The sequence below is a fragment of the Charadrius vociferus genome, unplaced genomic scaffold (genome assembly GCF_000708025.1).
Source record: "Charadrius vociferus isolate BGI_N301 unplaced genomic scaffold, ASM70802v2 scaffold131, whole genome shotgun sequence".
In the NCBI taxonomy this organism is placed as follows: domain Eukaryota; kingdom Metazoa; phylum Chordata; class Aves; order Charadriiformes; family Charadriidae; genus Charadrius; species Charadrius vociferus.
The window spans coordinates 63355-76800 of NW_009646845.1; the positions used below are offsets into that span (position 1 = coordinate 63355).

Here is a 13446-nt window from a genome sequence, read left to right on the forward strand (position 1 = left end):
GATTAAATGAACTCAATGGACATTTTAGAGGGATGGCCCATAGACTAAGGGAATTATATCTGTATGTACATATATATCAAAGACAGGGTAAACTGGTGATAATTCATTGGAAACCGTAAGATCTGGGCATGACGCAGATGGTATAGAATAAGGGGTGGATAATGTCCTGGTTCCGGAGGGGATAGGGTTAATTTTCAGAAGGAGCTGTCACAGGATACAGGTATTCCATACCATGTGACTGCTATGCCCAGTATATAGCCAGGGGAGCTTGCCGGGGGAGGGGTCAGTAAGTAGTTTCTTGGGGCTTCTCCAGTGCAGTTGGTCATACATTAATCGTGTTTTGTACATTCCTCTATCAGTATTGCTGTTCTCCTCTTTCCTTTGCTGTTCTGTTAAACTGCCTTTATTCCAATCCATAAGCTTTGCCTTTTCCTTCCGATTCTGCCCCTCCATCCCATCCCACAGCTGTGGGGAGGTGAGCTAGCAGCTTTGTGGTTCTTTGTTGCCGGCTGGAGTTAAACCAGGATAGGTGCACTCCCCCCTGTCCCCCCTGCCCCCAACCGGATCTTTATCTCCGGTAACCCTTAGATTAAACATTAGGAAGAAGTTTTTCACTTTAAGGGTGGTAAGGCACTGGAACAGGTTGCCCAGAGAGGTGGTTGAGGCCCCATCCCTGGAGGTGTTCAAGGCCACTGAGGAACATGAAAACAATCAATAAGTGGATCAGGCTGCTAAGATTTTCCAGATCAATTTGGACTGGGAACATAAGGGTGAACTATTCTTAGCTCGGTGGGCCCATGACACTTCAGGTCATCAAGGAAGGGACGCAACATATAAATGGGCCCGTGACCAAGGGTTGGATTTAACTATGGATGCTATTGCGCAGGTTATCCACGATTGTGAAACACGTGCCAAAATCAAGCAAGCGAAACTGTTAAAACCTTTGTGGTATGGGGGACTATGGTTAAAATATAAGCATGGGGAGGCCTGGAAAAGTGACTATATCACACACCCTCAAACCCTCCAGGGTAAATGCTATGTGCTTACAATGGTGGAAGCAAGCACCGGATAGTTGGAAGCCTATGGAGTACCTCCTCCCCCCTCCTTCTTCACTAACCTTGGTGTCTGCATAGTTGTTTCTCTCACATATTCTCAACTCTTCTCTTCTGGCTGCTGTTCCATAGCAGTTTTTCTCCCCTCCTTAAATATGTTATCGCAGAGGTGCTACCACCATCGCTGATTGGCTCAGCTTTGGCCAGCAGCAGGTCTGTCTTGGAGCCGGCTGGCACTGGCTCTATCAGACATGATGGAAGCTTCTGGTTTCTTCTCACAGAAGCCACCCCTGTAGCCCCCCTGCTACCAAAACCTGGCCACACAAACCCAATACAGATGTAAATCCAGAAACCTCACTGACAAAGCAAGAGCAGCAGCATCAGGGAAGACACAGACAGGTACAGGAGACCAGCTTTACAGGTATCACTTCCCATCTTCATCTCTCGGCTTTCACCTCTACTGTGAAAAAACTTAACACACATTAACACAACCAAAGAGATTATTTTATTCAGAGGTTTGGTCTAAATATTTGTTTCTTTACTGTCAAGAATTCTTGCCCCTTCAGGACTGCCTAGTACCAGACACACTTGTTTGGATATTAATTCTGAGAAAACCAAAACAAGCAACACAACCAAATGCTCTCAGCAGTGACAGTAAAGCAGTTTGAGTTTTGTTTTCCAGCTTTTCTGACTAACCAGGAACCCCATTTCCTTGTTTCAAACTGTCACATTTCCCACCTGGGAAGGAAAGCTGGGCAACTGCTTTACCTGCACCCACAGAGACAGCAGCTGCTGACCCACCAGCTGCTGAATGTCCTTCTTAGACAAGTTTTAATTTCAGCCCCACCGCTATAAGCTGGTGAAGCTCAATGCTACAGGATACAATGCAAGGCAATCTGCCCTGGTCCTACTCATCATCCATCTCCACATCGCTAGATACTTGCTAGCTACATCTCTCCTCCGCATCATTTTGTTTCAAGTAAAGGTACGTAATTAACATAGCTGAGTACCTCAAAGAGAATTCCAGAAGTTAACACTGGACCCAAATGAGATGTTTTGGTCATATAAAGTTAACAACATAATGGAGACAAATGCCATCTCCTTTGGGGTCCTGATGAGCTAAACCCTCCTATTGAAAAACCTAAACTGAGGCAATGAGCCAAGTCATTTTCCCCTCCCAAAGTCCAATGATCCCAGCTCCATGCTGTAACATGAGTTTGGATCCCCAGGCTTGGTTTTTGCAACTAAACAAAAATAAGCCACAGAAAAAAGCAGCACATTCCACCACTGCAGCTGCCTGCCTGGAGACCTCTGGTTGTTCTGCCCAACACAGACAGGATCCAGCAAGTTCTTCATCTGCTGAAGCCAAAAAGCATGAGAGATGGAAACCATGACACTGGGAATTATATTTGAGTGTTTTATTAGTTGTTCTTCTGTAGAATCAAAATATTTAGCAAATTATTTTAAAGATTCCTCAAGACTGCTGATATTTTATGTATTTAGAACTTGAACGATGTACAACGTAATACTTTGAACTATCAAAACCAACCCAAAACCTGATTTCTAGTACTAGATGTTATTATAGCAGTCTATAGCAGTGTAAGAAATGGAACTAATGCAGTGGGTACATTTGTTTTAAAGAAAGTGCTTGAAAGAAACATCCTGCATCACACTATTATTTAAAACAAAAAGATAACTGATTTCCTTGCAGGGCATTGTCTTAAATATCCTACAAAGCTGGGGGATTAAGAATACTGAGCCCCAGCTCTCTGCCTTCAGGTTCAAGAACCAACACCACAAGTTGCAGGTCCAGATATAGTTCACAGCATACCTGTTTCAAGCAGCATTGGACGCTCATGTCTGGCAGAAGTGTTGGATGCATAGGTAAAAAAGACAAAACAAAAAACCACACAAGAGGAGCAACTTCTCTCTTTATGCATAGTAAAACACTGGTTCGGGAACTGTTGCTAAGTTACAGACTAACTTTCAATCAAAAAATAAAACTCCATTGCACTAAAGGTCAAATTTAACCAATTAATCTGGACTATGACACAGTCAAGTAATTCAGTACAAGCAGACACTATGAAAGCAGCTTCAAAGAACCAAAGCATCCTATTTTCAGAACCAACTTAGTATTCTGTCCAACTCCAGTGCAACAGTGAGGCGGAGAAACCACTCCTGTCTCTGCCTATGTACAATTCCAGTAGAATTCCAGTGAGCAGTTCATGGCCAAGCTGGAAAAAGGAAACTTAGCAAAGGACACGTTACAAATCTAATTAAAGAAAAATAGTTGGCTCTCAGTGGAAAGAGAAATGCAGGTAAAAAAGACAAAACAAAAAACCACACAAGAGGAGCAACTTCTCTCTTTATGCATAGTAAAACACTGGTTCGGGAACTGTTGCTAAGTTACAGACTAACTTTCAATCAAAAAATAAAACTCCATTGCACTAAAGGTCAAATTTAACCAATTAATCTGGACTATGACACAGTCAAGTAATTCAGTACAAGCAGACACTATGAAAGCAGCTTCAAAGAACCAAAGCATCCTATTTTCAGAAACAACTTAGTATTCTTCTGTCCAACTCCAGTGCAACAGTGAGGGGGGAAACCACTCCCGTCTCTACCTATGTACAATGTTAGAGTAGAGGTTGGGCATCCTTAATGTCTTTTAGTTCAAAGCCCATTTCTTTAAATTGACTCATTAGTTGGAGAAGTTCTGTGATCTGAAAGACACAGACAGCCCATTATTTGCAAGAGAAAAGAGGATCAGTGCTTGGTGGAGGTTTAGCACAGAGTCAGTCTTCAGTGACTGGGAACCCCATGGGGTAGATTCCTACTCCCCAAGTACAGTCCATTCCAGCTCTGTTTGGAGAAAGTCCACTCACACCAGAGCTGGCAGAGCTCTGGGTACAGTAGCCCATGGAGCCCCATCTTCAGTCCCCTGTGTTTGCAGTCCTGCATTTCCAAAATACTCTTCAGCAAGGGCACCAAAGCTCAGTCTGTGGGAGTGTCTCTCCCAGTAGGAAATTTATCAGCCTGGACTAATTTGGACTCCGATTAATGCTACACTGCTCCCCCCATCTAGCAGCTACTGCTGCATCTGATTTTATTAATTTTTTTAAAGTTACTTTGACTTTGGGAACAGTACAGTAGCCCTTTGCTATCAAATGGCTCTTCAGATCTAGGGCAAACTTAGGGGATTAGCACAAATCCTATTGGATGCACTGTGTATGATACTACCAACATCAACCATGAATCTTCCCCGAGCTTTGAAAAAAATAAAGTAACAATAAGCGTATCAGCTGATCAGACCTTTATGAACCCTCTGTCATTTACAGGGCCTCCACTTCACTGGGGAGGGGGGACGGGACGGGGAACAACGGACACGGGGACACAACCATAAAAAAAAAAAAAAAAATCCCCAAAACCAGGTTGAAATGGAAAATCAGGCGATAAGCCATTTCCAATTTTGGGGTTAAGCCACTAGCAAATGAGTTTCCTGAACTCAGTCACTTCTCCCATCTTCACACTGTTCTTCCTCTGTTTGCAAGCTCATCACTAAGTCCAAGAAAGGCAGGAAGGCATATATATGTCTAGGGGTGTTGGGTTGCACCTCTAAAGATTTCATATAATAACTTGGCACACAACAGGCTGGCAAACTTTAAAAGATCCTGCTGTCCTCTGCCCTGGCTACCCACTCCTGCCTCTGTACTTTTGGTGCTGGTAAAATAGCCAGACAATGAACCAGACCCCCAAAAACATATTTTTCAGCTTCTTCCAGAGATAGCACTAACCCAATTTGCTGAGCAGCCAGGCAGATGCATTTGTACAGGGAAGAAAATTCACGGCCAGGGCAGGCTGACAGGGTTTGAAAGATAATTTGCTGCTTCTCTGTACCAAGCACCTTGCCCACAAGAGAACTCTGGGTTCAAAACATTACAACCAGAATAAGCAAGGTCTTTAAAAAAACCTGTCCCCATAAAAATGCATGCAAGTGAGAGTGATAAAGCAATGCAGAAGAATTCTAATTCACTTTATCACTGCAAGGATGTCCTTCAACCGTCAGTTTTGGAAACAAGGCAGCATTACCATGAAAGCCAGAATTACATCATCCAGAGGAACTATTGCTGGAATTGCCCATCATGGCACGTTCTCTCTGTTCCTTAGCACATTGCACCCTCACCTTCTTCTCTGAACACCGGTGCATTTCCAAAGCTGCTTCAACAAGAAGTGGATCAAAGCCCTTCTCACAAAGCTGTCCATGTGCAAACAGGTAATCCAAAACCTGTGGGGAATGAAGAATTTGCAGAGTGGCATTCGCTGCATGCGGTTGTACACGCAGAGGGGCTGAGCACGACTCTACCCCAGGCTTCACCAGAGACTGAGATAAAGTCCTTCCTAGTAGAGTTGAGATGCTCTTTATGCAAGAGCTTGTTCAGAGAAGACAAACAAGCCCTTCTGTCCTCCTGTGCTCTCCCACCAGCTCTGAACATCATCTTCCACTAGTCAAAACAGTCTTAGAAACCTATCTTTAGTCTTCCATGCCTGATCACTGAGCAGAAGGCAGAAGTTTAACCAGGTTTTTAATACTGCAAGTTTTTAAAATGAAACCATAGGTCCAGCAGTCAAGATGTGTCAGCTTTTAGCTTCCTCTCAGACAGCTGAAAGAGCTGATGCAGTCTGAAAGCAGTCAGCCTTTTAAGATCAACTCAGCATACTGAGTAAGCTGCAAATCCCAGCTCACACCCAGAAATTGCTGCCAAATTTCTTATCCATCCTCAGCTTTGAGAGGTATGGGGAAAGGTCAGATAGGTAATGCTAGGTACATGAAAGAACGCAGCCTGCAAAACCAGCAGGACTTAAAACCATCCTCCAAAGTGACATTTTTTCTGTTTGATACTACAGTTCACTGCAGCACACAACTTAAAACACTCTCGATGCATAGGTAGTAGGCAAGCAGATCAGCTCCACAAGCAGAAGCCACTGGGACACTCCTCCTCCTCCTCCCCAGGTGACAGGCACAGTCCTGCCAGGAGTTGCTCTGTGCATCACACAGCCTGCCTAGGGTCAGCACAGAAAGTTTGGCCACACTCCCCGCTTTAAAAATGTTTTTTTGAAGTGGATCCAGGACCCAGAGCCATGCTTTACCCTGCAGCGCTTTATGCTATGTGACCTGGTTTTAGCAAGCATTTGAGTCAACATGAGGCAGGAAGCATCACAACCAGAGCACACAAAAGAAAGTTGGTCAGTGGTGCCTTGCAAGAGCCTACAAAGAGAGATGTCGGCATCATAACCCATGCTCAGAACAAGAGAAGTTGGCTGTTTTTTTTTGTCACATGGCACTAAGCATGGCATAGAGCCACACTAAGCTTCCTTCAGATGGTTTTGTGGCTCCTGGGAATGCCTAGTCCTTCTCCCAGCTTCACGTGGATCTAAGGGCCCATCTCAAGCTCAGCGCAGCTCCAACCCAGCACCCATAGGTGTGGCTGACTCAAGCAGTCTCTCATCAGAAACATGTGCAAACACTTTTTTTTTTGTGAGCCTTTACTGCCAGGTGACAACTTCTCTAGCGGTTAATATCGCAGCAGCTACAGGCTGCAACCCCTTGTCAGAATAAAAGTATTCCCCCTATCCTTTTTGCAAACCCAAGGTTGTTTCTCAGCAGAATCAGCGTCCAATCAAGTATTTCTTCCCAATTGCACAAGCTCTTACCTGGTCTATGTTCTGTCCCTTCTTCTTCATGGCTTTCAGGACATTCTCAGGCGAGTACCCCATGTTGACAACCATCTCTACACACTGCTTCTCGCTAGCGGAGAGGACCTGCTGTATTTCAGGAGCAGGGCCACCTGACTGCTTTGTGCATCTGGTGTTATTGGGCACTTTAGACAGTGGGAAATTTTGGTGTGTTACCTAAAGGGGAAAACCCAGAGACTGAGGTGATGGTCATCTTCTGCATCCCCACATGCTGTTTCTGGCTAGTACAGAACCAGGATACCCCATGTAATTAAACCAAGAGGCTTTCTAGACTGCCCTTGGGAAGTTACTCACTGCTAGGATGAAACTAAGCAGTGCAGATAGTCTGACTCCCACCATACTGTTTTTACCCTCAAAACAACAATCAAAAACCCAGATTCTTCACAATATACCCTCTACTACCGGTGGATGAAAACCTTTCAATACCAAACCTTATGATATAGTCAAACCCTCCACCTCAGAGGAAGCATGGACATTGCTTCCTTCACCCCAAGTTTACTCATCACCTATGATTTTCTGTACTCAAAGGAACACTACTTCTGAAGATTTTCAGAAACATGATCCAGTGCAATCACACAAGTATTTGAGATCTTACCGCAGGGATTACTGTTTCCTTGTAGTCTGGTTGTACCTGTTGGACAACACACGAATAAGATGACTATAAACAACATACACCAGTGAGAAGAATTTGCTACAGTTGGGGGAGAAGGGTTTTATGGGAGAGATCTGGGAATAAGTCTGCCATACAGGGAGACTTGTGGTCTGATCAGGCTTTCACATGTGAGGTGCAGCTGTGTGTAGTTATAGAATAGCCATCATAAGGATCATTTCTTCTCTCAGCACTCTACAAAAACAGATTATACTCCAAGAAGGATGTGTCCCCCCTCATAATAATTGTAAACTTGTTTATTCTGCCACTGTGACTGCTACATGTTCATACAGCTCAGTGTAACACGCTGGCTCCTGTTCAGCTCTTGACCCAGTACTACGCTGCCTAAATGAAAGCGATAATTTTAAAGTCATCACCTAGAGACTTCCCTTGGGGTTTTTTTGACCATGAGAAGCAGTAAAAGAAACATATACCCCTTTTCTACTCTCAAAGCACTCCATTTCATACGCTATATATGAGCAATGTGGCACGCTGGCTAAGAAGAGCATATGATTTTTCTACCAATGCCCAACACTTGGTCCCATTCCCAGTATGGCAACAAGGCTGGGTAACGTTCCCTGCTGTACACCTGCTCCATTTCTACAGAATCAGGCTGCCAGAGGGCAGAACCAACCCACCGCTTTATACTACTTTGGCCAAGGTAACAGGAGTGCAAAGTCTGCAAATTCAAATCTGCACATCTCAATTCATCCATTTAAAAGTCTTCCTGCATTTTAAATCAAATTAGAAAAGACTGCAAGAAATTACTTTGGACCAAGAGCCTCTGTTTATTGTCTTTCCTTAATACCTTTTTAAGCCAACATAGATTGCTTGAAAGCTTGTCCACTTCTTTCAGAAAAGCCTTCTTTGGGCCCAAACTTAAAAAAAAAAAAAACCCCACACACCACAACAACAAAAAACTGTTTAGAGAAAAACAATTTTGAGACTATATATCAGGATTTGGGCAAATTCCATTGGGGGGAGAGAAAAAAAAAAAAAAAAGGAGGCTTTGTTCTGCATTTCTGACCATTTTCATCTCAAGGGTAAGAATTTATCTTCTAGGAGACAAAGCCCGAGAAATCATGATCAGTCTGATGGACTGGTTTACCCAAGAATCTCTCCTCATGGTGATAGAAGGGTTCAAAGCTCTTCACATACACCCTTCCCTCCAGGCGCTTTTGCCAGAGCCTTTATTTCACAATTAATAATGCATTTACCTAAGCCTGAAACGAGGAGAAAGAACAACAGGAGAGAAGCAGTGTCAGTTGTTTCACACAAAAACATACAGTATGCCAGTAAGGCCACAGAACCAACTGAAGCACCGCTTATATTGGACAGAAGCAGCCAGATTATTTTAGAGCCAGCTAGAGGATTTGACTACACAGTTTCCACTAGGCTTCATGAGTATTGGTGTCCAGATCTTAGGTTCTTTGGAAAAAAAAGTCCACAAGCTTACTCAAATCTCTGCTTTTATTCACAAAGAGACAAAGACAACAGCTGGTGTGAAGTTAAGTGTCCCCAAAGTAATTTTAGAACTTGCTACAAGTTTGAGGAAATGAAGCATCAAACTCCTGTCTCAGAGCTGTATAGCAACCAACTGTAACATTAGTGATCTGAGATGATCCTCAAGACTGCTTTTGGTATCCACAAAGCAATCCTTCCACCCTCCTTTACAAGGAAGAGGGTAAATACCAGATTTCAGACCATCATTTCCATCCATTTAAAGGTTAGATTTTAAAAGGATCTCAGGAATGAAAAAAAATTTAAAAAGAGAGACAGACAATTCTTTCACTGCAGGTCAACTGCAAGCACTTTTTTCTTCCCTGAATGACACAGCACGTGTTTTTTAATCTGTTATCGCTTCTATTCCTTGAAAAGCCTGCATTTCCCATTATTTCCAGCAAATAAATAAGCAAGCCAAGGAACAAATCTAGCAGAGATTTAACTCAAGACCTAAGAGCAGTTCAGAATCTGCTATATCTCAGTTGGATAAAACAGAATGCAGGACTGCACAAAGAAGATCTCATACGGTTAGCTCTAAGATGTGCAACTATGAACAACAAGAGCTGAAAAGCTGAAAGAAAAGTCACCAGAATTGGTCTAAAAATATCAGATTTGGGGGAAACCTACGGAATAATAATCTGAGGTTCAGAACTGCCAGCACGAAGACCTGTTTGATTGATCAATTTGCCACATAAATAAAGAGGAATTACCACACATGATCTACACATCTCTCCCATTAAATGAACCTAAAACCATGGGACATTTTAAAAGCAATGTTTGCCTCCGCACCTCCACATCTCCCCAGCAACCCTGATTCTAAATCCACTGCATGTTTACCATAGCTGCTGTGCTTTGAGATGATTCTTCTTCCATACAAACTGTTGACGCAGCCAGGGAAGGCAGCCTGGATGATGAGGATAATGTTGATGTCTCCATGCCACTGTCCTCATTTAGAGCGGAAAGACCAACCATATGGTGTCCATTCAGTTCACTAGCTTTACTCTGAGCACAGGTCTGCAAAGAGCTGAGCAAAGTGCCATTGTGGAGACAGGTAGTGCTGTGGAAAGAGCTTGTGAGCTTTGATGATTTTTGATCACTCTCATCAGAGTCAAGTTTAGGAAAGGACAGGGATTTGATATTGCTCACTGAAGTGATAGGGGACAGGGACACTTTGGAAGACTGCAGTAAAGTGATAAAGCCATTGGGTTTGTGAAGGGGCTTGAAGTCCAACGTGGCCCTTTCTATGGATGCCAGAACTTCCTCATCTTGCAACACAGACTCAGGCTCTCCTTTGGGCAAAGTATTATCCAACAGCTTGGCAACAATTGGCCCAGTAGTACTAACATGAATTTCAAGGATATTTTTTAATTCCTCCTTATCATCAATAGTTTTCAATTCCAGTTTGTCAAATGGGTCTTCTTCACATTCAAAATCAGCTGGGTTGAAGTCTGCTTTTGGACGAGGTGGACTGAGAACCTTTTGCTTCACAGCACTGCTGTTGGCTGGTGTGGGAGTAAGAATATTATTGTGCTGCAGGCTAGCGAGGATGGGGTTAATAGGAGGAGGCACGGCCTCAGGGCAAGGTCCCTCTGAGAACCCCATTTTGTTGCTGACCTCTGGAGCTACTTTTGAGCTCGCTAGTGCTCAAAAGGAAAAACACAAAAGAAAGTTGGTCAGTGGTGCCTTGCAAGAGCCTACAAAGAGAGATGTTGGCATCGTAACCCATGCTCAGAACAAGAGAAGTTGGCTGGTTTTTTTTGTCACATGGCACTAAGCATGGCATGTATGGAGTTGTGTTTTGGATTTGTGGCTAAACCAGTTTTGATAACACACCAGTGTTTTGGCTATTCATGACCAGTGCTTGCACAGCATCTATAACAATGCACACTGTAGGCAACAAGCAGGAGGAACTGGAGGCCACGGCCTCAGGGCAAGGTCCCTCTGAGAACTCCATTTTGTTGCTGACCTCTGGAGCTACTTCTGAGCTCGCTAGTGCTTCTTCTGCCTTGCATTCAGCTTCTCTCTGGGCAGCCTCAATTTTTCTGATATCTTCAGCCCACTCAATTGTTTTCTTTTCCAGTGAGAAGTCATACTGACCCAGGGTGGAGGGGAAAGGAGAAGAGAAAAAACAAATAAGTTTTAAGGATCACAGCCACTACTTTTAACAGCAACGTAAGTAACACAGAATAAGAGCTACATGAATTACCATGGACAGGCATCCATTTTTTTCCCCAGCATCTCTTGTAACCTAGACTCGCAAAGCTAGAAGACACCAGAAGCAGTTTATTTTGCCTCTAGCAACAAAACCTATCTATAATCTGGATTAGAATATCATATTTTGCCTCCTTCCTACATTTAGATTTGCTTTAGAGCTACTGATCATCCCAAGATCAGTTTCACAGCCCTCCCACCCTCTCCCCCCAAGACAACAGATGTAGCAAGATGTCTGGCACCACTGAACTACCCCCTATCCACAACTTCCACAAATCATTCAAGACTATGGCAGAGTATTTCTGCATCCCAAGACCAATACGGTATTACTCAGTTCCCCCTAAAAGATTCTTAAGGGACTGGATATTAGAGTTTTACACCTGCTAGTTTAAGAGGTATTGGTATTCTTACGCCAGTACCAATGGCTCACCAACCAAAGGGGATATACTGGCTACACTGATGATAACTACCTGCAGTAGCAGATTTTGCTGCAGGCTAGCTGTAACCTGTTTGCCGTACATCTGGAAATAAATTCCCACTCAGAACTGCACAGAGAACAAGAACTGGGAATGTACTTCTCCATCCCACTACCATGAGAACCCATAAAATATAGTCATAGAAACACTTGTTACCCTCAAACAAGATTCTGCAAGTATGCCATAGCATGGGTCTATCAGTTCTTACCGTTTTTCCTCTTAAAAATGATACTCAAATTTAGTCAGGGTAACTTTCAAACCTATAACTATTACACAAAAACGTGCTTTTTTGAAGTAGATAGCTTAATAGCATTTATTTTAGTATTTTTAAAGCAATAAGTAGAAACTTTTTGCATGGCCTATCATATTTTTATCTTTCTATACGTTGTAACAGATCTTCTGCAACTATTGCCAGGCACACTGTCCTGGTTTGAGCGACAGGATTAATTTCTCCTTCAGTAATTTTACTTTTTGGTAAGGTCTCTTCTGATGCTTGGGAAGACTGCACTTTTAGAAGACTCCAGTGTCTGAATTTGGGAAAATATTTACTTTGTAGCCACCTATGGTGTGTGGGTTTCAAGGTCTCAGTGTTTTCGAGCTTGCCAGGTGCAGGGATGAGGAGGAGCAAGACCTGAGCACTTGGCCCAAGCTGGCCAACAGGGTTATTTCATACCATCAATGTCACATTCACTATAAATTAGAAACCTTGCTGCAAAGTTCTCTCTCTCCCTTGATGGCTGCGATCCAGAGAACTTCTTGCCCCGGTGCCAGACCCCTGAGGCCTTCCCTTCCTCCTGAAGCCGTAGCGCTCGCAGTGTCAGACATGCACAGCTTCCTACTGATAAAATTGGCTGAGTATAATCCTTGTGCCTTTTACATTGGCATCGGGATCAATATTGGTTTCTTAGTGTTATTAATGTTAATTAATTAGTATTATTCTATTAAATCTGTTTATACTTTAACTCCTGGGTTTCCTCGTTTTTTCTGATTCCCCTTTCCAGGTGGGGAGGGGTCATCGGGTGATAGAATAATTGTCTAAACGACAACAAATTTTGTGGCTTCTTCAAACCATAACACATACGAAATGACACTACAGGACAGACAAGACTAACATTTGAACACACGTGCAACCTGTGACTACTTGCAATTTACAGCACCACATGTTGGGGGATAGGGGGAAAGGCAAAATACATAACTTACCCAGGCTTCTCTGACAAGCTGAGAAGAGTCAGGCAGGCAGAAACCAATGGGTAATCCAACCTTTGCTGGGGTTTTGAATTTGTCTCCTATCTTAAATGGGACATCATCAAGATAACTGAAAGGGCCTAAGACCAAAAGCAGAAATTGTATCAAAAAAAAAAAACCCTTATGAATTTAATGTAGAAACACAGAATCACAGAATGGTCAGGGATGGAAGGGACCTCTGGAAATCATCTAGTCCAACCCCCCTGCCAGAGCAGGGTCACCTACAACAGGTTGCACAGGAGGGCGTCCAGGCGTGTTTTGAATGTCTCCAGAGTGGGAGACTCCACAACCTCTCTGGGCAGCCTGTTCCAGTGCTCTGCCACCCTCAAAGTAAAGAAGTTCCTCCTCATGTTCAGATGGAAATTCCTATGTTCAAGTTTGTGCCCGTTACCTCTTGTCCTATCACCGGGCACCACTGAAAAAAGACTGCTCCCATCCCCCTGGAACCTCCCCTTTAAGTATTTATATGTATTGATAAGATCCCCCCTCAATCTTCTTTCCTCAAGACTGAAAAGACCCAAGTCCCTCAGCCTTTCCTCATAAGAAAGATGCTCCA

At 43.4% G+C, this 13446-nt stretch overlaps 1 protein-coding gene across 1 annotated transcript; it reads right to left on the reverse strand.

Moving 5' to 3' along the window:
- Window positions 1-3688: 3688 nt before the first annotated feature.
- Window positions 3689-12970, reverse strand: LOC104294418 (ubiquitin-associated protein 1-like; the record flags this gene model as incomplete). The annotated part of the gene is made up of 7 exons (XM_009894020.1): window positions 3689-3775; window positions 5236-5337; window positions 6765-6962; window positions 7402-7437; window positions 9796-10572; window positions 10925-11050; window positions 12846-12970. Coding segments are annotated over 7 exons (1451 nt in total), but the record flags the coding sequence as incomplete, so codon positions are not given.
- Between the last annotated feature and the right edge of the window lie 476 nt (window positions 12971-13446).